The 24,893-nt window shown below is 36.1% G+C and overlaps 1 protein-coding gene across 1 annotated transcript; it reads left to right on the top strand.

The window, feature by feature from the left end:
• The first annotated feature begins 236 nt into the window (after positions 1-236).
• LOC123536048 (DDB1- and CUL4-associated factor 7) lies at positions 237-24,893 on the top strand. Its single transcript, XM_053528133.1, is given in 10 exon segments — positions 237-413; positions 7,470-7,671; positions 10,912-11,003; positions 11,807-11,900; positions 12,539-12,543; positions 12,738-12,851; positions 20,565-20,697; positions 22,578-22,729; positions 23,396-23,513; positions 23,970-24,893. Coding segments are annotated over 9 exon segments (1,041 nt in total). The 5' UTR covers positions 237-413; positions 7,470-7,511; the 3' UTR covers positions 24,143-24,893.

Genomic DNA, 24,893 nt, shown 5'->3' on the forward strand with positions numbered 1-24,893 from the left:
TTTATATTATGTACCATTTAGGTTAATTAGATATAAAATGACACCAGGACATATTGTGTTAGTAAAATAAAATAAAATAAAAACTGTAGAGAATGATTGTATGTGGGGTTTAGGGAATTTAAATAAATTATAGAAATGTATTCATTGTCTAAAATATTTGACTCATAATAGTGGACTGCAACCCAACTAATGGTTGTAACTTTTACTTTTAGCAAGAAGTACACATACACGGAGTGAATTGTGGGTAATTCATGGCTGCCAAACAAACGTTTTTTTTATTTTGTTTTCGAAAATTCAACATAGTACTGTAGTTATTCAAATGATAAAAGAATCGACATTACAGAACTATTCTGTACCATTAGTTAGCTGTCTGGTTACAAGAAAGCTCCAAAGAAGTTGTTTATTTTCTTCAGGTATCAGGTTATTGATCAGCTTGATCACTTTTTAATGACACTTAGGAATTCTTCGCCCGAATTCATTGCAGTGGACAGGTTCATTGAACCAGTATATTGCAAGTGATCCTTAGCGGGATATAAGGCAAAACTAGCCTAAAACAGATAATATGAAATTAGGTACTACCAGTGACTCAGAGAGTCCATAAAATTAAACTTAAAAAATGCAATTCATGAAAAGACATGTTACAACTTACAGATACTTTTTGTCTTTTCCGCCTTCTAAGTGAAAAGATAAGGTAAATTTTATTTTAAGTCGACGAGACAGAAAAACAGTACAACATAAGCGGCAAGCGCTTTGTAACCTAATATGAAATAAGGCAAAGCCTCAAAGCGAGCTCAAAGAAATCGGATTTATCTAAAATTATGCATCATTTATTTGTCACAAAGAAACTATTCACTAGTCACAAGAATTCAGGAGAACCTATTCACTGAAAAAGTCTACATTTAGTGTCACCATACCTATAACAGCGAATATCATACGTTGCAAAATTTATGGGAAGCCGGTGTCACGGTGACGTCATTACCGCGTTCCCGTTTCTTTTTGCTTATTATGACATTTTTTTCCATTTTCTGGCCGATGCTTGATCTTTTAAATGAAAACAATATTTTTTTCAAACAACTGGAAATCATTCTTTCATTATTGTTAATTGATGAATAATTTTTAGCAATTGAACGAAGTTCTGTATTCACTCCGGAAAGAAGTACTTCCTGTGAGCACCAGTCCGCTAGGGTGCGCTTTTTTAAAACTTCCGACGAAACTTTTCAAATCCATCACCAAGTGTGAAAGTATACTTGCGTTACCGTAAAGCTCGATTCTCGAGCAGGCCCTTTGGGCCTGCTCTTCGAGCTCGCTACTAAGTTATGAGACGAACCGCATATAATGCGTCAAATCCTCCATCAAATGAAAAGAATAATTGTCCTAGAGTATTTACACTGATATATATACATATATTTATTATTTATTTATTTATCCTGAAAGCACTGTTTAACTTTCTACTTTGAGTTCAGGCTGTGCTTGATTTTTAAGTCTTATAATATAAACCAGAATAATGAGAATTTGTTTTTCCAGGAGACTACACTGAGAGTAATTCATGTTTTGTTTGGGTTTAACGCCATTTTGAACAGTATTTAACGGCGAGCAATTAACCTGAACTAGTGTCCATTGATTGTGCATCAGTACAAACCAAGTTCTCCGCAATTAACTGCCAACTTCCCCACATGAATCAGTGGTAGACAACAAATGATTTCGGAATCCGAAATTCGGATACAATATCTTTATCAAATCCTCATGGAGAATAACGCCCTGCCCAGGGATTGAACTCACTACTCCGCAGTCCATAGAATTGTGCCCTCCCTATTGAGCGTATTAGCGTAAATTACACTTTGAAATAATGCACATACGCATGTCTGATAACTTTTAAGTGTATAAAAACATACATGAAATTACAGAAACGCACGCAATGACTTTTTACTAGCATAAACAAAATCTGAATCGTCTGGATGCTTTATGTAACAGAGCATGGTTGGCATTAATTCTACCACATTGAACATTGTTGAATGTACACACACATTGAATGGTACTCAATAAACCTAGGTTAGGGATTTTTCTAGACCTCTAAAAAGGGGCAGGGTGCATTTTGCGCGTTGCGTACCTTTGTCCACAAAAATCATAAGGTAGATTTCCATGGTTTTGTTGTAATGTCTACATTGTAAGGTACTACAGAAAGATTTGCAATGAATCTGAATGTCAGGAAAAACATTAATACCTGTTTGTCTATAGTATATAACATGCTTAAATCATTTATAATTACATGCAGTTTGTTTTATATAATTTGCATACATTATTAGTCCCCTACTGGTTGAAAACCAGTTTCGGGGACTATAGGAATGCACTTTTCTGTCAGTCCGTCTGTCCGTCCGTCCGTCCGCAATTTTGTGTCCGGTCCATAAGTCTGTCATCCATGAAGGGATTTTTAGCTCGACTATTCGAAGAATAAGTAGAGCTATCCTACTCACCACGGCGTCGGCGTCACACTTTGGTTAAGTTTTTCGTACCAGTCCACATTTTGACAATGTCTTTTGAGGTAAAGCTTTGAAACTTTCAACACTTGTTTACCATCATCATGGCCAGTTATAGGCAAGAGCACATAACTCCATCAAGGATTTTGGCTGAATTATGGCCCCTTTTGACTTAGAAATCATGGTTAAGTTTTTCGTACCAGTTCATATTTTGACAAAGTCTTTAAAGATAAAGCTTTGAAACTTTCAACACTTGTTTACCATCACCATGTCCAGTTATAGGCAAGAGCACATAACTCCATCAAGGATTTTGGCTGAATTATGGCCCTTTTTGACTTAGAAATCTGGGTTAATATTTCGTACCAGTTCATATTTTGACAAAGTCTTTTGAGATAAAGCTTTGAAACTTTCAGCACCTGTTTACCATCACCATGTCCAGTTATAGGCAAGAGTACATAACTCCATCAAGGATTTTGGCTGAATTATGGCCCCTTTTGACTTAGAAATCTTGGTTAAGTTTTTCGTACCAGTTCATAATTTTTGTAAAGTGTTTGACATATGGCTTTGAAACTTTTATCACTTGTTTAGTATAATAGTCTCTATCTGTATGAAAGAGAACATAACTCTGTCATCTATTTTGGCTAAATTATGGTCCTTTTTGGACTTTGAAATTGGTTCTGTTTTCATACAATCCATGTTTTGTCAAAACTATTGACATATGGCTTTTAAACTTCGAACACTTGTTTATCATTATGATTTCCATCTGTAGGCAAGAGTACATAACTATTTTGACTGAATTATGGCCCTTTTTGGACTTTGAAATTGGCTCATATATTGCGATTTAGTGCAAGACTTATCGAAATCAAAGTAATACAGGAACATTGTTTGTCTAATCTATTTATTTCTTTTGTCTGAATATCCGTGGAAATATTTTGACCCCATTCTTCAATCAATTCTTTGAATAGTCGAGCGCGCTGTCATCAGACAGCTCTTGTAATATTACTTGGCACAAATGTTCCCCATGATGAGACGACGTGTCATGCGCAAAACCCAGACCCCTAGCTCAAAGGTCAAGGTCACAATTGGAGGTCAAAGGTCAACAGGGCTTTTTTCCTGTCCGGTCCACAACTCTCCCATCCTTGAAGGGATTTTAGTATTACTTGGCACAAATGTTCCCCATGATGAGACGATGTGTCGTGCGCAAATCCCGGACCCCTGGCTGAAAGGTCAAGGTCACAATTGGAGGTGAAAGGTCAACAGGGCTTTTTTCCTGTCCGGTCCATAACTCTCCCATCCATGAAGAGATTTTAATATTACTTGGCACAAATGTTCCCCATGAGGAGACGACTTGTCATGCGCAAAACCTGGACCCCTAACTTAAAGATCAAGGTCACAATTGGAGGTCAAAGGTCAACAAGGCTTTTTTCCTGTCCGGTCCTTAACTCTCCCATCTATGAAGGGATTTTAATATTACTTGGCACAAATGTACCTCATAATAAGACGATGTGTCATGCACAACTTTCAACCCCTAGCTCAAAGGTCAAGGTCACACTTAGCAGTCAAATGTTAACATAGCATGAACAGGGTCTGTTTCGTGTCCGGTCCATATCTCTGACATTCATTAAGGGATTTTAATATCACTTACACAAGTGTTTCCCCATGATGAGAACGACGTGTCATGCGCAAATCCCAGACCCCTAGCTCAAAGGTCAAGGTCACAATTGGGGGTCAAAGGTCAACAGAGTTTTTTTCCTGTCCCGTCCATAACTCTGCCATCCATGAAGGGATTTTAATATTACTTGGCACAAATGTTCCCCATGATGAGACAACATGTCATGCGCAAAGCCCAGACCCTTAGCTCAAAGGTCAAGGTCACAATTGGAGGTCAAAGGTCAATAAGTTTTTTCCCTGTCCGATCCAGAACTCTGTCATCCATCAAGGGATTACAATATTACTTAGCATAAATGTTTCCCATGATGAGACGATGTGTCATGCGCAACACCCAGTACCCTAGCTAAAGGTCAAGGTCACACTTTGAGATCAAAGGTCAAGAGGATTTTTTCCTGTCTGGTCATAACTTTGTCATGCAAAGCAGTATTTAGATATCAGTTGGCACAAATATCCCCCTGATGAGACAACATGTCATGCGCAAGAACCAGGTCCCTAGGTCTAAGGTCAAGGTCATATTTAGAGGTCAAAGGTCAAATTCAAGAATGACTTTGTACGGAACATTCTTCTTCATGCATGGAGGGATTTTGATGTAACTTGGACCAAATGTTCACCACCATGAGGCACCCTTGTTTTTAGAATTACGTCCCTTTGTTATTACTATGAATAGATTTTATTGTAACTTTTTTATTACTGGCAGTAGAGAAAAATCGAGACCACTTTTCTGTGGTACAGCATGCATGTTACATCCAATTTTTAGGTGTATTTTGACCTATCTCTACCTGGTAAAGAGTTTCTTGTGGACTTATATTATATAGATTTTTTTTTTTTTTTTTTTTTTTTTTTTAAAGATTAATTTCCCTTTGTTGTTACTATAAATAACTTACATGATAACATTTTTATAATCAGCTAAAAAAATTCAATATGAAAACAACTGTAGGTTTTTATATATATACATTTTAATCCAAGTGTTTTGTTATAACATATTGTATATATAGTACAATATTGTTTATACATCGTTGACAGATATCAGTTCATTATGTTATACTGCAGTAGAGAAAATTAGGTGCCTTCCAGTAGGGGACTTTGTATTGCATGGCAATACTTCATTCACTTGTTTTTGTCTGGAAGGTTTTCTTGATTAGAAATATACCATAATAATACTAATTGAATAATTTAATAATTCTGGTGCAAATCTGTCATTATGATTATACATTCATTATATTACTGAATGTAACTTTGATACTCATGTATAAATACATAATTTTTTTAAAGGGGTGCTGAAGAAAGGCAAAAGGGCGGCGATTTCGGGCAGAAGGGCGGCGTTAAAAATGGGCAGGGCGCTGCGCCCTGCTATTCTGCTCTAGAAAAATCCCTATAGGTTAAACTATATTATACACTCAATGCGTGCATAAATCAAATAGTTTGGAATTAATATAGACGTCATACGGTAGTGTATTTTAAAGTAGTGTCGATTTAAAATATCAACTTCCAGTGCGGAGTAAACAACAAAAATGTCTCTTTCTAAGAATGTAAAAGTGAACACATTTTTTTAACCAACAAAAATGATTCCAAAAACATAGCTAAATGTATATTGAAAATTGAATTCAGTATTGAGTGTGAAACCAAAGCAAGCCAAGGGAGAAAAAAGAAGCAAAAACTTGAATACTGAATTAAAACTGAACTGCAAACAAATTCTTGGGTGTTAGTACCAAATAAATATGTTATAAAACTGATTTCTGTTGTTTTTTTTCACATTCATAAATTTCCAGGAGTAAAATTACTCCTAGCCAATTTCAGACTCGACGGCATGAAACTGATTATCGGATAATTAGGAATAAACAATGTGACACCGGTGACTGTTTATTGTGTTTTATTCATGTAAAATTCAACAATTTATAGGGCCAAAAAAACTAGTTTTTTGGGGGGTTATTTTTGTTTTTCTGTATTTTTAATTTTCCGGGACATTTCAACACTGTCCGGGACACCGGGACGAGTATGTGATTTCCGGGACAATCCGGGACGTATGACATGTATGCTTTATATATTTCCAGCACTTGCAGATGAGCGATGGCACCCATAGGCTGTGCTCATGAGCAACTGCTTTTATGACAATAGTAGTGATTATAAATTTACCTCCCTTTGTAACTGCATTTATAAATATTATGTTACAATAGTTACTATTCTGACGTCAGGCTTATTTCAATGCGGGTTTTCAAGCAATAGAACACCCGAAGGCAAGAAAAAAACAAAGGGTAAAGCGGTCAGGACATGTTAGTTCACGGAAAAGTGAAAATAATTGTTAATGTTGAGCACTGTGAAAGAGAATAGTTTCTTACAAATGAGAGGTGAATAGTTGTGTTTTTCTTGTGAATATTCATATTCTTTTCAGTTTGACTTGTTGCCATCACCAGTAAAATCACAGAATTTCACACACATAATGACATTACATTGAGATTTTCTTGAATGGGTGCAACGTATTTTATTTAATTCAATAAAAACTAAAATTATCTGACTTTGAAACATCTGGGGTAAAGGAAATGTGAAAAAAAAAAGACAAACGATTTGTGCTTTTCCACAAGAAAACCTGTATTAATATTGACATAATATAATTATAATATTGTATAAATAATAGTTTGAAATACTGCAAAGTCAATGTTTTTCTGATGATCATGTAGAAACTGTATATTGTAATTCAGTTATCTAAGGCAAATCAGATTCTACCGTATTTTAAAAATTTATAAATGTTATTTGTGTTGTCATGGCAACAACCCATGCACCTTAGGAATAGAGGTGTATAGATAACAGGCCCATGATGAAACCAACAAGTTGTGGTTAAATTATTTTTCAGTAAAATCATTGTGAACTGTTTCTTAATATTCAGAAATATGGTGTTTAGATAGTGATATGCATACTTTGTCCCATAAATGACATAAGGAAGTACATGCCATGCACAACAACTTCATCTGCTTTCATCATGTCTCTTAAATGCCTTAATTTAGTTACTTAAAAGCATTATAAGTCTTTAAATAGTGAAGGCAATTTCTTTAAATTTTCAGATTTGAAATGTAAAAGAATATTCTTCATGAAAATTTTGTTACCTCAGTTTTTATTAAATATAGGATTTGTCGTTGAACAGCTCATTTGTTTTGATGTTTTAGGTTTTTCAAAATCTCAGAGGTAACTTTATTGAAAAAAAAAAAACAAATAACAAAAACAATGTCATTTAAATGTTCAAGTCTTCAGTAAAATTGTTAAAGTTGAATTTCTTATGTAATTGTGCATATTTGGGGGTAAAGGTTGTCATGTTTTGTATTTTTATTTCAGTTTCCAGGATTGTTTATACATAGAACTATAGAAGGGCAAAAAATGAGTACTTTACCCAGCCAGCCTGGGGCCCCGAAGCGGAAGGAGATATATAAATACGAGGCGCCATGGTGTGTATACAGCATGAACTGGAGTATCCGTCCAGACAAACGCTTCAGACTGGCATTAGGCAGCTTTGTTGAGGAATATAATAATAAGGTACATTACTATATATAATACTACCGTACATTACACCTGATTTAAAATGAGAAAACAACATCTGTGAAAATGTTTTTCTTATGTCAGGTAATAAAACTCTTATTGAATGGCTTGCAAGTCAGTAGTTTAAACTATTGACCAGCTTGTCATGTAGTAAGTGTATGATATTGATGGTACTTACAAATTCTAAATTTCCCAATTGTTTTCTTAAATAATTGGGAACTGCGTATCACAAATACGTGTATTACTGTAATCAAAAAGTGCAGCTGGCTGGCACTTAGAATACTTATTTGAAATTCTTTCCACTATGATATTCGTCTTTTTAAATAAACACCGTTGAAATGGTGAATTCATGCAGTTCTAAGCCAAAACTTGAGTTTTACAGGCTATTAGAATTTATTTTTCATACATAGATCAAAATTCTACAGATATTAATATATTTTAGCATAAGTGGTAGAAAAATGTATTTTTGCTATTTTTAGCTCGACTATTCAAAGAATAAGTAGAGCTATCCTACTCACCACGGTGTCGGCGTCGGCGTCACACCTTGGTTAAGTTTTTCGTACCAGTCCACATTTTGACAAAGTCTTTTGAGATAAAGCTTTGAAACTTTCAACACTTGTTTACCATCATCATGGCCAGTTATAGGCAAGAGAACATAACTCCATCAAGGATTTTGGCTGAATTATGGCCCCTTTTGACTTAGAAATCATTGTTAAGTTTTTCGTACCAGTTCATATTTTGACAAAGTCTTTAAAGATAAAGCTTTGAAACTTTCAACACTTGTTTACCATCACCATGGCCAGTTATAGGCAAGAGTACATAACTCCATCAGGGATTTTGGCTGAATTATGGCCCCTTTTGACTTAGAAATCTTGGTTAAGTTTTTCGTACCAGTTCATATTTAGACAAAGTCTTTTGAGATAAAGCTTTGAAACTTTCAACACTTGTTTACCATCACCATGTCCAGTTATAGGCAAGAGCACATAACTCCATCAAGGATTTTGGCTGAATTATGGCCCTTTTTGTCTTAGAAATCTGGGTTAATATTTCGTACCAGTTCATATTTTGACAAAGTCTTTTGAGATAAAGCTTTGAAACTTTCAACACCTGTTTACCATCACCATGTCCAGTTATAGGCAAGAGTACATAAAAGATTTTGGCTGAATTATGGCCCCTTTTGACTTAGAAATCTTGGTTAAGTTTTTCGTACCAGTTCATATTTTTTAGCTCACATGTCACAAAGTGACAGTGTGAGCTTTTGTGATCGCGCAGCGTCCGTCGTCCGTGCGTGCATCCGTGCGTCCGTGCGTAAACTTTTGCTTGTGACCACTCTAGAGGTCACATTTTTCATGGGATCTTTATGAAAGTTGGTCAGAGTGTTCATCTTGATGATATCTAGGTCAAGTTCGAAACTGGGTCAACTGCGGTCAAAAACTAGGTCAGTAGGTCTAAAAATAGAAAAACCTTGTGACCTCTCTAGAGGCCATATTTTTCACAAGATCTTCATGAAAATTGGTCAAAATGTTCACCTTGATAATATCTAGGTCAAGTTCGAAACTGGGTCACGTGCCGTCAAAAACTAGGTCAGTAGGTCAAATAATAGAAAAACCTTGTGACCTCTCTAGAGGCCATATTTTTCATTGGATCTGTATGAAAGTTGGTCTGAATGTTCATCTTGATGATATCTAGGTCAAGTTCGAAACTGGGTCAGCTGCGGTTAAAAACTAGGTCATTAGGTCTAAAAATAGAAAAACCTTGTGACCTCTCTAGAGGCCATACTTTTGAATGGATCTTCATGAAAATTAGTCAGAATGTTCACCTTGATGTGTCTAGGTCAAGTTCGAAACTGGGTCACGTGCCATCAGAAACTAGGTCAGTAGTCAAATAATAAAAAAACCTTGTGACCTCTCTAGAGGCCATATTTTTCATGGGATCTGTATGAAGGTTAGTCTGAATGTTCATCTTGATGATATCTAGGTCAAATTCGAAACTGGGTCAGCTGTGGTTAAAAACTAGGTCAGTAGGTCTAAAAATAGAAAAACCTTGTGACCTCTCTAGATGCCATATTTTTCACAAGATCTTCATGAAAATTGGTCTGAATGTTCACCTTGATGATATCTAGGTCAAGTTCGAAACTGGGTCACGTGCCTTCAGAAACTAGGTCAGTAGGTCAAATAATAGAAAAACCTTATGACCTCTCTAGAGGCCATATTTTTCATGGGATCTGTATGAAAGTTGGTCTGAATGTTCATCTTGATGATATCTAGGTCAAGTTCGAAACTTGGTTAGCTGCGGTCAAAAACTAGGTCATTAGGTCTAAAAATAGAAAAACCTTGTGACCTCTCTGGAGGCTATACTTTTGAATGGATCTTCATGAAAATTGGTCAGAATGTTCATCTTGATGATATCTAGGTCAGATTTGAAACTGGGTCATGTGCCGTCAATAACTAGGTCAGTAGGTCAAATAATGAAAAAACCTTGTGACCTCTCTAGAGGCCATATTTTTCATGGGATCTGTATGAAAGTTGGTCAGAATGTTCATCTTGATGATATCTAGGTCAGGTTCAAAACTGGGTCACATGAGGTCAAAAACTGGGTCACTATGTCAAATAATAGAAAAAAATGACGTCAAATCAGTTCAAAACGGGTATGTTGGACAGTGAGCGATTCAGGACCTCGGGTCCCCTTTTTGTAAAGTGTTGACATTGGGCTTTGAAACTTTTTATCATTTGTTTAGTAAACAGTCTTTATCTGGGAAAGAAACTAACTCTGCATCATTTTGGCTGAATTATGGTCCTTTTTGGGACTTTAAAAATTGGTTCTGTTTTTATAAAACCCATGTTTTTCAAAACTTTTGACATAGGGTTTTTTAAAAACTTTGAACATTTTTTATCATTATGATTCCATCTGTGGGAAATACAAAACTATTTGATAAATTAGGGCCTTTTTGGACTTTAAAATTTGGTCATATATTCCATTTATGCAAGATTTATCGAAATCAAGTAATACGGAACATTGTTTGTCTAATCTATTTATTTTTTTTTGTCTGAAAATCGTGGAAATTTTTTTGACCCCATTTTTCAAAAAATTCTTGAATAGCGAGCGCGTGTCATCAACAGCTTTGTTCACCCTTTGGAATAAAAGTTTACTCTGACCAAAAAAGGGTTTGAAAATTTTTAGTGGAATTGGTTATTTTTTTGATAAAGTAGTAAAGGCTGTTTCTGTTTCTTTTATTTGGTACAATTGTTCCTTGATGAGGCCCCTCGAATTCCATAAAAAGGGAACTTTGACCATCCATACCCCACCACAAAGATCATGTGGATTCCAGACACAGTAAGCTACTAATAACCTGTTCTCATTGTGTTGTAAAAAATAAAATAATGATATGGGAGACTGCGGAAAAGGGTTTAAAAAAAACAAAAATCTATTGGAAAAAAAAAACCTCCTAGCCTTCTGTGCCTTTTGCTTAAGCTTAGCCTGCTGGCGGAAAATTTTCTGCCTTTGTGACCATGCGAAAAGTCACCCTTGCACATCTGCTGCACGTTCGCTTTCAGTTTGTAAATATTTGTAAACCCCCTTTGAATAATAAATGGTATTGCCCAAATTGAATGATGGACCAGTCCATTTTAGAAATGCAGCAGGGTAAAGGTTAAGAAACTGATTCTTTGAAGTGGAAAAAAAAATGAATTTGTGTTAAAAGTGAACTCACAGAAGGCCCTCTGAACCAATAACAGGTTCATCATACTGTTACAAAGCAGAGTAGATTTGTCCTTCAAACAAACAAGTTTTCTTGTGCAAATAAATAGATATTTAGTAGTTGATCAATACTTTCAGAATTTACCCTTTCTTTTTTATTTTTTTTTTAATTTAGTTTGTCCAATTATTTTTTAAAAAAGAATTTTTCTGCAAGGTTTTTCTGATATTTAATCTTTTCACGAGTGAATGCAATGCTTATTTTAAAATTTTAACTGTGAATGGAAAATTCAAATACCTGACTTTGTAGACCATTAATTTGATTTCTAATTTACCAATAATAATTTTTATTTTGTTGTGAATTATAGCATTGACTTAACCTATTAATTACTAGACTAAGCAAAAAGATTTAAATTGAGTCAATAGTAATGTGTTTTCGAAAGAGTATTTTTCCTGACCTTTTGGCAACAAGTGGTGATTTTTACAGTATGGAGAGTTGGTGATAAGAAAAAAGACCCCGAATGTTTTTCTTAATAAGTAAGTGTTATAAGTCATCTTGATAGAACTTCTTGTGTGAATAGTCATTACGAAACTTGTATACTTTTAAAGCATATGAGTTTTTATTTTTCAGGCTGTTGGAATAAATTTGTCCTTAAAAGGGTCTAATGCCTTTCTTTAAAGTGGCTGCCTATTTTTTTAACACAAAAATATTTATTTATTGTAAATCCATTTTGTAATTTTTCTTTTATTTTTTATGCAAAAATTTTCAAATTTTTTTGAATATAGTACTTTGTAGACAAATTAATTTAAATTACGATTTTTTTTACCCCCCTTAATCTCTAACTTTTAAGTTCATGACCATATTAAAAGTCAAATTTTCGACCATATATTTGCATATAATCATTTAACACTGTTTTTATTTGTTTTTAACATAAAATTTTAAAACCCCATGGGAAATTTTTAAATACTGTGATCACTTTAAAATCATTGGGATCGGCAACTTTAAAGTTCCAGATAGTAGGATTTTTAGCCACAGAGAGTTTGTTTTAATGAGACTATGTAACATATCAGATTTAACTTTTCAGGCTCTTACAAAAAAAAAAATGTTATTAATTATGCAGTTAAAACCTATAAACAGAGCTTTCAGTTTAAGTAGGGTGACTTCAGAATTCCAGATAATGTGATTTTTAACTGCAGAGAATAGATTTCAAGGAAAAAGTTATATGTTTAAACATAACTGACCCTTTCAATAGAGGTAACATAGTACAAACTAGTTTTTACTTAAAGCATCTAAGTTAGGTTTGATGTAAATGTCATTTATAAATGCAGCTAGGATGTAAACAGAATAAATTTTAATTCTACTTTTTATTTCAGAACAAGAATTCAGATTTCTGTGCTCCTCTGACATCATTTGATTGGAATGAGGTGGATCCCAACTTGTTGGGGACATCAAGTATTGATACTACATGTACTATCTGGGGACTTGAGGTAATATAGGATATTACATACAGATAAAGAATTTTGCTACGGATTACATGTTATTCTGATATGCTTGTTGCTGTTATAACACACTTACGCTAAAATGACGTCGCGTTAACAGGCAATGATAATGTTTTTTTGGGGACCAAGAAAGAGCACTGCTATATTTTATCTTTTCTTTCTTAAATAAGGCCATATTAGAATCAAACTAATGTATAGCAAAATCATGTTTTGCTTAAATTAATACACTCAAAATCGGTTATACAGTGGAACTTCTGAATACTGGACCTTTGGAAACTTCTAAAAATTGAATGATTTTCTTGGTTTTGATTTTTTTCCTTCTTTTTAGCTCACCTGTCACAAAGTGGCAAGGTGAGCTTTTGTGATTGCGCGGTGTCCGTCGTGCGTCCGTCCGTAAACTTTTGCTTGTGACCACTCTAGAGGTCACATTTTTCATGGGATCTTTATGAAAGTTGGTCAGAATGTTCATCTTGATGATATCTAGGTCAAGTTCGAAACTGGGTCACATGCCTTAAAAAACTAGGTCAGAGGGTCTAAAAATATAAAAACCTTGTGACCTTTCTAGAGGCCATATATTTCACAAGATCTTCATGAAAATTGGTCAGAATGTTCACCTTGATGATATCTAGGTCAAGTTCGAAACTGGGTCACGTGCCGTCAAAAACTAGGTCAGTAGGTCTAAAAATACAAAAACCTTGTGACCTCTCTAGAGGCCATATATTTCAAGAGATCTTCATGAAAATTGGTCAGAATGTTCACCTTGATGATATCTAGGTCAGATTCGAAACTGGGTCACATGCCATCAAAAGTTAGGTCAGTAGGTCAAATAATAGAAAAACCTTGTGACCTCTCTAAAGGCCATATTTTTCATGGGATCTGTATGAAAGTTGGTCTGAATGTTCATGTTGATGATATCTAGGTCAGGTTCGAAACTGGGTCACATGCCATCAAAAACTAGGTCAGTAGGTCAAATAATAGAAAAATCTTGTGACCTCTCTAAAGGCCATATTTTTCATAGGATCTGTATGAAAGTTGGTCTGAATGTTCATCTTGATGATATCTAGGTCAAGTTCGAAACTGGGTCACGTGCGGTCAAAAACTAGGTCAGTAGGTCTAAAAATAGAAAAACCTTGTGACCTTTCTAGATGCCATATATTTCAAGAGATCTTCATGAAAATTGGTCAGAATGTTCATCTTGATGATATCTAGGTCAAGTTCGAAACTGAGTCACGTGCTTTCAAAAACTAGGTCAGTAGGTCAAATAATAGAAAAACCTTGTGACCTCTCTAGAGGCCATATTTTTCAGGGATCTGTATGAAAGTTGGTCTGAATGTTCATCTTGATGATATCTAGGTCAGGTTCGAAAGTGGATCACTTGCCTTCAAAAACTAGGTCAGTAGGGCAAATAATAGAAAAACCTTGTGACCTCTCTAAAGGCCATATTTTTCATGGGATCTGTATGAAAATTGGTCTGAATGTTCATCTTGATGATATGTAGTTCAAGTTCGAAACAGGGTCACGTGCGATCAAAAACTAGGTCAGTAGATCTAAAAATAGAAAAACCTTGTGACCTCTCTAGAGGCCATACTTTTGAATGGATCTCAATAAAAATTGGTCGGTATGTTCACCTTGATGACATCTAGGTCAAGTTCAAAACTGGGTCACATACCTTAAAAAACTAGGTCAGTAGGTCAAATAATAGAAAAACCTTGTGACCTCTCTAAAGGCCATATTTTTCATGGAATCTGTATGAAAGTTGGTCTGAATGTTCATCTTGATGATATCTAGGTCAAGTTCAAAACTGGGTCACATGCCAAAACTAGGTCAGTAGGTCAAATAATAGAAAAACCTTGTGACCTCTCTAAAAGCCATATTTTTCATGGGATCTGTATGAAAATTGGTCTGAATGTTCATCTTGATGATATCTAGTTCAAGTTCGAAACAGGGTCATGTGCGGTCAAAAACTAGGTCAGTAGGTCTAAAAATAGAAAAACCTTGTGACCTCTCTAGAGGCCATACTTTTGAATGGATCTCAATAAAAATTGGTCAGAATGTTCACCTTGATGATATCTAGGTCAAGTTCGAAACTGGGTCACATGCCTTAAAAAACTAGGTCAGTAGGTCAAATAATAAAAAAACCTTGTGACCTCTCTAGAGGCCATACTTTTCATGAGATCTGTATGAAAGTTGGTCTGAAAGTTCATCTTGATGATATCTAGATCAAGTTTGAAACTGGGTCAACTGCGGTCAAAAACTAGGTCAGTAGGTCTAAAATTATTAAAATCTTTTGACCCCTCTAGAGGCCATATTTTTCAATGGATCTTCATGAAAATTGATCTGAATGTCCACCTTGATGATATCTAGGTCAGTTTCAAAACTGGGTTAAGTGCGGTCAAAAACTAGGCCAGTAGATATAAAAATAGAAAAACCTTGTGACCTCTCTAGAGGCCATATTTTTCAAGAGATCTTCATGAAAATTGGTGAGAATGTTCACCTTGATGATATCTAGATAAAATTCAAAACAGGGTCACATACCTTCGAAAACTAGGTCAATAGGTCAGATAATAGAAAAACCTTGTGACCTCTCTAGAGACCATATTTTTCAATGGATCTTCATGAAAATTGGTCAGAATTTTTATCTTGATAATATCTAGGTCAAGTTCAAAATTGGGTCACATGAGCTCAAAAACTAGGTCAGTAGGTCAAATAATAGAAAAAACGACGTCATACTCAAAACTGGGTCATGTGGGAAGAGGTGAGCGATTCAGGACCATCATGGTCCTCTTGTTTACTATATAGACCATATTTCTAAATACTGGAACTTCTAATTTATGAATTCTGGATGATGATTTTGAAAAATTTGAGTTATTACAATAAAATTTTACTTCCAAAAACTGTATGACACAGAAAAGTTGAATTTAACTGTGCCTCTCGGAAAATTATGAATACATTGTCTTCAAATTAGCAGTGTCCGATTATTTTGACATGCATTAGAAACACGAACTGTCAATCAAAGGATCAAATGACTGTCAAAGATCATGATCTTTCATTAAAGAAATGATTAGCGGTTTAAATTTTTAGCTCACATGTCACAAAGTGACAGTGTGAGCTTTTGTGATCGTGCAGCGTCCGTCGTCCGTGCGTAAACGTTTGCTTGTGACCTCTCTAGAGGTCACATTTTTCATGGGATCTTTATGAAAGTTGGTCAGAATTTTCATCTTGATGATATCTAGGTCAAGTTCGAAACTGGGTCACGTGCGGTCAAAAACTAGGTCAGTAGGTCTAAAAATAGAAAAACCTTGTGACCTCTCTAGAGGCCATATTTTTCACAAGATCTTCATGAAAATTGGTCAGAATGTTAACCTTGATGATATCTAGGTCAAGTTCGAAACTGGGTCACATGCCTTCAAAAATTAGGTCAGTAGGTCAAATAATAGAAAAACCTTGTGACTTCTCTAGAGGCCATATTTTTCATGGGATCTGTATGGAAGTTGGTCTGACTGCTCATCTTGATGATTTCTAGGTCAAGTTCGAAACTGGGTCACGTTCGTTCAGAAACTAGGTCATTAGGTCTAAAAATAGAAAAACCTTGTGACCTCTCTAGAGGTCATACTTTTGAATGGATCTTCATGAAAATTGGTCAGAATGTTCACCTTGATGATATGTAGGTCAGGTTTGAAACTGGGTCACGTGCCATCAATAACTAGGTCAGTAGGTCAAATAATAAAAAAAACCTTGAGAGCTCTCTAGAGGCCATATTTTTCATGGGATCTGTATGAAGGTTGGTCTGAATGTTCATCTAGATGATATCTAGGTCAAGTTCGAAACTGGGTCAACTGTGGTTAAAAACTAGGTCAGTAGGTCTAAAAATAGAAAAACCTTGTGACCTCTCTAGAGGCCACATTTTTCACAGGATCTTCATGAAAATTGGTCAGAATGTTCACTTTGATGATATCTAGGTCAAGTTCGAAACTGGGTCATGTGCCTTCAAAAACTAGGTCAGTAGGTCAAATAATAGAAAAACCTTGTGACCTCTCTAGAGGCCATATTTTTCATGGGATCTGTATGGAAGTTGGTCTGACTGTTCATCTTGATGATTTCTAGGTCAGATTCGAAACTGGGTCACGTTCGTTCAGAAACTAGGTCATTAGGTCTAAAAATAGAAAAACCTTGTGACCTCTCTAGAGGTCATACTTTTGAATGGATCTTCATGGATCTTCATGAAAATTGGTCAGAATGTTCACCTTGATGATATCTAGGTCAGGTTTGAAACTGGGTCACGTGCCATCAATAACTAGGTCAGTAGGTCAAATAATAAAAAAAACCTTGAGAGCTCTCTAGAGGCCATATTTTTCATGGGATCTGTATGAAGGTTGGTCTGAATGTTCATCTTGATGATATCTAGGTCAAGTTCGAAACTGGGTCAACTGTGGTTAAAAACTAGGTCAGTAGGTCTAAAAATAGAGAAACCTTGTGACCTCTCTAGAGGCCATATTTTTCACAAGATCTTCATGAAAATTGGTCAGAATGTTCACTTTGATGATATCTAGGTCAAGTTCGAAACTGGGTCATGTACCTTCAAAAACTAGATCAGTAGGTCAAATAATAGAAAAACCTTTTGACCTCTCTAGAGGCCATATTTTTCATGGGATCTGTATGGAAGTTGGTCTGACTGTTCATCTTGATGATTTCTAGGTCAGATTCAAAACTGGGTCACGTTCCTTCAGAAACTAGGTCATTAGGTCTAAAAATAGAAAAACCTTGTGACCTCTCTAGAGGTCATACTTTTGAATGGATCTTCATGAAAATTGGTCAGAATGTTCACCTTGATGATATCTAGGTCAGGTTTGAAACTGGGTCACGTGCCATCAATAACTAGGTCAGTAGGTCAAATAATAAAAAAAACCTTGAGAGCTCTCTCGAGGCCATATTTTTCATGGGATCTGTATGAAGGTTGGTCTGAGTGTTCATCTTGGTGATATCTAGGTCAAGTTCGAAACTGGGTCAACTGTGGTTAAAAACTAGGTCAGTAGGTCTAAAAATAGAAAAACCTTGTGACCTCTCTAGAGGCCTTATTTTTCACAAGATCTTCATGAAAATTGGTCAGAATGTTCATTTTGATGATATCTAGGTCAAGTTCGAAACTGGGTCATGTGCCTTCAAAAACTAGGTCAGTAGGTCAAATAATAGAAAAACATTGTGACCTTCCTAGAGGCCATATTTTTCATGGGATCCGTATGAAAGTTGGTCTGAATGTTCATCTTGATGATATTTAGGTCAGTTTCGAAACTGGGTCAGCTGCGGTCAAAAACTAGGTCATTAGGTCTAAAAATAGAAAAACCTTGTGACCTCTCTAGAGGCCATACTTTTGAATGGATCTTCATGAAAATTGGTCAGAATGTTCACCTTGATGATATCTAGGTCAAGTTTGAAACTGGGTCACGTGCCATCAATAACTAGGTCAGTAGGTCAAATAATAGAAAAACCTTGTGACCTCTCTAGAGGCCATATTTTTCATGGGATCTGTATGGAAGTTGGTCTGAATGTTCATCTTGATGATATCTACGTCAGGTTCAAAACTGGGTCACATGAGCTCAAAAACTAGGTCACTATGTCAAATAATAGAAAAAAACGACGTCATACTCGGTTCAAAACTGGGTCATGTTGCGACAGGTGAGCGGTTCAGGACCATCATGGTCCTCTTGTTTTATGTTTACATCAAACATCCTGATGTACCTTCAGTTTAACTACGTTATCTTTAAAAGCGAGCATTTAGTTAAGAAATTAATTATCCAACTAGAAAATTTAACTGCGGACAATGGTTTAATTTTGTTATTGGATTAACAGTTTCTCTCGCTGATGCAACTCCAAAGGTTGATACAGGAAAGTAAATAAATGAATTTATAAACCTTTTAAAACCATATCATTTTACGAAATCTCCATTTTTTATGCCCCCAAAGGGAGGCATATTAGTTTTCAACTGTTCGTCCATTCGTTCGTTCGTTCGTTACAACGTTAACTTTTTGCATGAAGGCACTTTACTCGCGAACCACTGCACCCAGGACCTTCAAACTTCACATACTGATAGTACTTATTGAGTACACCACCCCTACTGACATTGGGGTCACCAGGTCAAAGGTCAAGGTCAAAGGGGCCAACGTTAACTTTTTGCATGTAGGCACTTTACTCGCGAACCACTTTATCAAGGACCTTCAAACTTCACGTGCTGATAGTACTTACTGAGTACACCACCCCTATTGACTTTGGGGTCACCAGGTCAAAGGTCAAGGTCACAGAGGCCAACGTTAACTTTTTGCATGAAGGCACTTTACTCGCGAACCACTGCACCCAGGACCTTCAAACTTCACATGCTGATAGTACTTATTGAGTACACCACCCCTACTGACTTTGGGGTCACCAGGTCAAAGGTCAAGGTCACAGAAGCCAACGTTAACTTTTTGCATGAAGGCACTTTACTCATGAACCACTGCACCCAGGACCTTCAAACTTCACATGCTGATAGTACTTATTGAGTACACCACCCCTACTGTCTTTGGGATCACCAGGTCAAAGGTCACGGTCACAGGGGCCAATGTTAACTTTTTGCATAAAGGCACATTACTTGCAAACCACTGCATCCAGGACCTTCAAACTTCACTTGCTGATAGTACTTATTGAGTACACTACCTCTACTGACTTTGGGGTCACCAGGTTAAAGGTCAAGGTCACAGGGGCTAACGTTAACTTTTTGCATGAAGGCACTTTACTCGCGAACCACTGCACCAAGGACCTTCAAACCTCACATGCTGATAGTACTTATTGAGTACACCACCCCTACTGACATTGGGTTCACCAGGTCAAAGGTCACGGTCACAGGGGCCAATGTTAACTTTTTGCATGAAGGCACTTTACTCGTGAACCACTTCACCCAGGACCTTCAGTCTTCACATTCTAATAGTACTTATTGAGTACACCACCCCTGCTGACTTTGGGGTCACCAGGTCAAAGGTAAAGGTGCTGCAGGGGCATTTGTCACCATTAGTGACAGCTCTTGTTTCATGCTTAAAATGATTGACACACCTATGAAATGTTGTAAAACATAACTGTCTCTTCAGCGCAAAATTAAACTAATTCGCAAGTCTGAACTTTCTGCAGATCTGTAAGAAAGGCTTATGGTATGCAGTTGTACTTGCCTAAATCTCTCAGTAATTCTAAATACCAAAAACTTCCAAAAAACAGACATTTTTTCTGGTCCTTAGGTGTGCAGTTTTTGGAAGTTTCTCTGTAGATCTAGTGAAATTGTTCCGCTGACATATAACCTCATTTTCATGTATCAATAAAGTTAGAGCATGATTTTCCTGCAGTTTATTTCTTAAATAGAAATTGTGTAAAAGTTAATTTCAAAAGCAAAGATTCTGTTTATTGTGTTCCATTTTGCTTTATGATTTTTTCTTTCCTGTTTTATTGCCACTTAGTACATGTACATGTTGCTTATGTATTGCTTTTATAGTGGATTATAAGGATCTTGCTTGTCTGTGTAGGACAGGGTTTTCCAAACCCGAGGGACAGTGTGGAATGGAAAAATCAAGCACAAGCTATTTTATTCAGTTTGTATATGCTATCAGTTTCCTTTTGATGTGTAAGATAGTTCATGTAAAAAGTGGTATACTGGTTATAATTTGTTTTTTTTTGTCATTACAGACTGGACAAGTGTTAGGGCGTGTAAATGTTGTCTCTGGTCACGTGAAAACCCAGCTGATAGCACATGATAAAGAAGTATATGATATTGCATTTAGCCGAGCTGGCGGTGGACGAGATATGTTTGCTAGTGTTGGTGAGTACTTTCATTTGTTTATCTGTGATATTAGTTAATCCTTCTACACTTGCCAGCCAGCCTTTCTTAGCTCAATAGGGAGAGCGCAGAATTACGGATCACGGGGTCGCGAGTTCGAGTCCTGGGCGAGGTGTATGTTCTCCGTGACGATTTGATAAAAGATACTGTGTCTCAAATAATTCTTCCTCCACTGCCAATTCATGTGGAGAAGATGGCATTTATTTGCGGAGAACAGGTTTGTACTGGTACAGAATCCAGGAACACTGGTTAGTCTAACTGCCCGCCATTACATAACTGAAATACTGTTGAAAAACTGCGTCAAACCCAAACAAACAAATCTACACTTGCCATATTCTGATCTTCAAAGTTAGTAAGAACATTTATTCTGATGTATCAAATATGAACATTAATTTTGTTCCCTTAACATGTGAACATCTTTTGGAGAAAGAACTTTTTGTTTAAGTGTTATCTTCATTGTTTGAAAAATGTTTGTATTACACTTGTTGGTTTGCTATAAATAGTACCAAAGCTGTACAAGACATAATCTAAGCTTACACAACAAGAATAAATTGGCATGCCAGTAAACGGAAGTTTAACCTTTGATATATTAAACAACCCACTATGAATTGATATGCCTTGATTAAAATGGTTATTGGCAGTCCTAAACCTATATTGGGGGCCTCCGTAGCTGAGTAGTTAAGGTCGCTGACTTCAAATCACATGCCCCTCATCGATTTGGGTTTGAGTCTCACTTGGGGCATTGAATTCTTCATGTGAGGAAGCCATCCAGCTGGTTTACGGAAGGTCGGTGGTCCTACCCAGGTGCCAGCTCTTGATGAAATAATGCACGGAGGGGCACCTGGGCTCTTCCTCCATCATCAAAGCTGGAAAGTTGCCTTATGACCTATAATTGTGTCGGTGCGATGTTAAGCACAACAAAATAAATAAATAAATAAACCTGTATTACCATAGGGGCATAATAACCTATGACAGTATAGGTTAAACAGGCATTTAATAAATGTAAAATATTGCCTTTTCAAGATACTTGCGCAGAGAAACTGCTACATAATTGCCCATGGAATGTTTTATCTATGAAATTTGTGCGAGAATACATAAATAGTTATACAATTAAAAAGCAGCCTGACACATTTTAAACTTAAAGCCTGATCTTGTTTAGTTACTTTATAAATGAACACATATACCGCCTCGGTAGCCAAGTGGTAGAGCGTCCGCTTCGAGTGCGGGAGGTCGTGGGTTCGATCCCCGGCCGCGTCATACCAGAGACGTAAAAAATTGTACTAGCAGCTTCCTTGCTTGGCGCTCTGCATTAAGAGGGTAGTGCTAGGACTGGTCAGCCCGGTGTCAGTATAATGTGACTGGGTGGGGTATCATGTCACGTGTCTACGGCGTGATATTCCAGTAAGGCAGCACTATAAAGTTGGGCATTGTGCTCACTGCTACAAGTAGACACCATCGTTTATATGACTGAAAAATTGTTGAATATACGTTAAACCCAAACACACACATATAAATGAACACCATTAATATTTGATTGACATATGCTACCAGATAAATTAATTCTGGTAACAATTATGATAAAAGGCAAGTGTTAAAATTTTGATTTACTTTGAAATTGCTCAGTTTTCAGGGTTAACTTTGTGTTTAACAATTGAGGTTTGTTCTAGAAAATAGATCAGTTTCTGGAATTGAGGGGTTCGGGTTTACAAAGGAATTATTTAAATGAAATAAGAAGGCAAAATTTTGGACTGCAAAACTTTCTCAGTGTGAGAGGTTGTTCCAATTTAGAGTAGTTTCATTGATTAAACCAAATGACAATACATTTTGGTACATAGAAAATAATTAATTTACGTACATGACAGGTGCTGATGGATCAGTAAGAATGTTTGACCTTCGACATCTGGAACACTCAACAATTATATACGAGGATCCTCAGCATCATCCCTTGTTAAGGCTTGGGTGGAATAAACAAGATCCCAATTACCTGGCCACCATGGCCATGGATGCCTTGGAGGTAATTACAATGTACTTCTGTTTTATTGACAAGGAGGTATATCAAGTCATGTATTATTTTGTATATTAATCTTAGGTGAAAGTATTGAAGGAATTCCAGAGAAAAAAGTTAGTTCATTACTTCTAAGATCAAGGTCTTAAGTAAGGGCTCTTATTTTCTTGCATATTTATATCAATGTTTTATGTCTCATAACTTTAAAACAATTCAACAGATTTCCATGAAACATAATGTTAAGCATGGTGAGATTGCTACAAGCTTACTTACTGTTTTCATATAATATCCAGACCCAATGAAATGATAACCAGTAAAAGCAGTCAAATGTAACCAGTATTCAGACACATTTTTGATTATGTGTAATCCCATTGTAAATGATTATATCAGAAAATCATGTGTAATCATGAATACTTTCTGACAGCAGCTTGATCACATGTAAATTATCCATATCCTTTTTAGGTATTTGAACTTTGATCATCCACATACTGACATTCTTGTAGAGGCATGTTTATAAATGTAGAAGTCAAAGGGCAGCTAGATACAAAAAAAGTATTTAATAGTATTTAATTTTACAGTAGTTCTTAACATATTTCACTGTGGCAGCTGTGCCACTTTGGAAGTATGACTGTGCTTTTCTCAAAATGATGTTTAATGTTGTGTCCGCTATTCCAGGTCATTATATTAGATGTGAGAGTACCATGTACACCAGTTGCCAGACTGAACAACCATAGAGCTTGTGTAAATGGAATAGCATGGGCACCACATTCCAGTTGCCATATTTGTACTGCAGGTGAGTGAAGGGCACATATTTAGTTCTTTGTTTTAAATGATACGGGATAGACATGGTGAGAATGTTCATATGTTCTTTATTGAAATAAAGAGGAGCAATAGTCTACAGGAAGAAGAGTGGCTAAATGGAACAATATTAAACCCCACTTTGCTTTTGCCTTCGCCTCTATGCTAGTCAAGGGAGCTAACCATCACACTCGGGATAATAATTGACTATTCACTAAATATAATGTATATATGTATGTGTAGAGTCCTGTAAGGGTGTCTTTTTCCACAACTTCATATGTCTTTATACAGTATGCTAGGGGTACATGTAGTTTTAATCTTTATGAATCTCTACCTGGTGGCGCTAAATACTTACGATTTTGATATAAGAAAAGTACATTTACTAAGCAACATATTTTAACATCCTTGAAGAAATTTTGCGGTTGTTGAGTCTTTATTAATATACTTACAGGTGATGATCACCAAGCACTGATCTGGGACATACAGCAGATGCCAAGAGCTATCGAGGATCCGATACTCGCCTATACTGCTGCTGGTGAAATCAACCAAATACAATGGTCATCTACACAACCAGATTGGATTGCAATCTGTTACAATAACTGTCTCGAAATATTGCGTGTATGACTGTGAATTTGACAGCTTTTATCGTTGTAAAGAGATATTTTAAGGTGTGAAAGCTACCCTTTGGGAATCCATTGAAAGTGTTACAATGGAGGACAGGGCCAGTTCTTGCTGAAAAACCTGCCAATACTATTACATTTATGGTGACTGGATATGGAATACACACTGTTGAGGAAATCCAGTAGCTGGTTAAAGCGAAACTTAACCTCATGTAGATTTCCAGCAGTGTACATCCCATAGCTTGTCAACAACAAATCACTTAACAATTTCATGTTATTTACAACCCTTTACTACAGTTTTTCTGTAGTTCAACTATACCAGAGGTGCAGCAACCTTTTTGTTTGAATCAAAACCTACATGGGATGTTTACAAACACCATAGGGAATATATAGGGTCTGCATGTGACCCACACAATCTTGACCAACAGAAATGCTGAAAAGTTGTTGGAAGCAAGATAAATATCCATAAAGTGGATGATTCATGTAACTGATTTCATATAAATTAAAGCGGTTTTACATTCAGCCCTCAGATGAGAAGGGGCTATTTCTGTCACAACAGTTAAGTGCTGAGGGGTTTGTATATTTGATTTTATATGTACAAGCATTAATTTCGCCACTACTCCTTGTAAGCAAACTCAGGATACCTTATTCATTTCTGAGTGTAGGTCTAAGATTTGTGTTCAGGTACTTACATCAGTCACTTTGTTATACTTCTTATCATTATATTATCTTTCTGAAATATATTCAGAAATGCT

This window comes from Mercenaria mercenaria, chromosome 17, assembly GCF_021730395.1.
Source record: "Mercenaria mercenaria strain notata chromosome 17, MADL_Memer_1, whole genome shotgun sequence".
Taxonomy (NCBI): domain Eukaryota; kingdom Metazoa; phylum Mollusca; class Bivalvia; order Venerida; family Veneridae; genus Mercenaria; species Mercenaria mercenaria.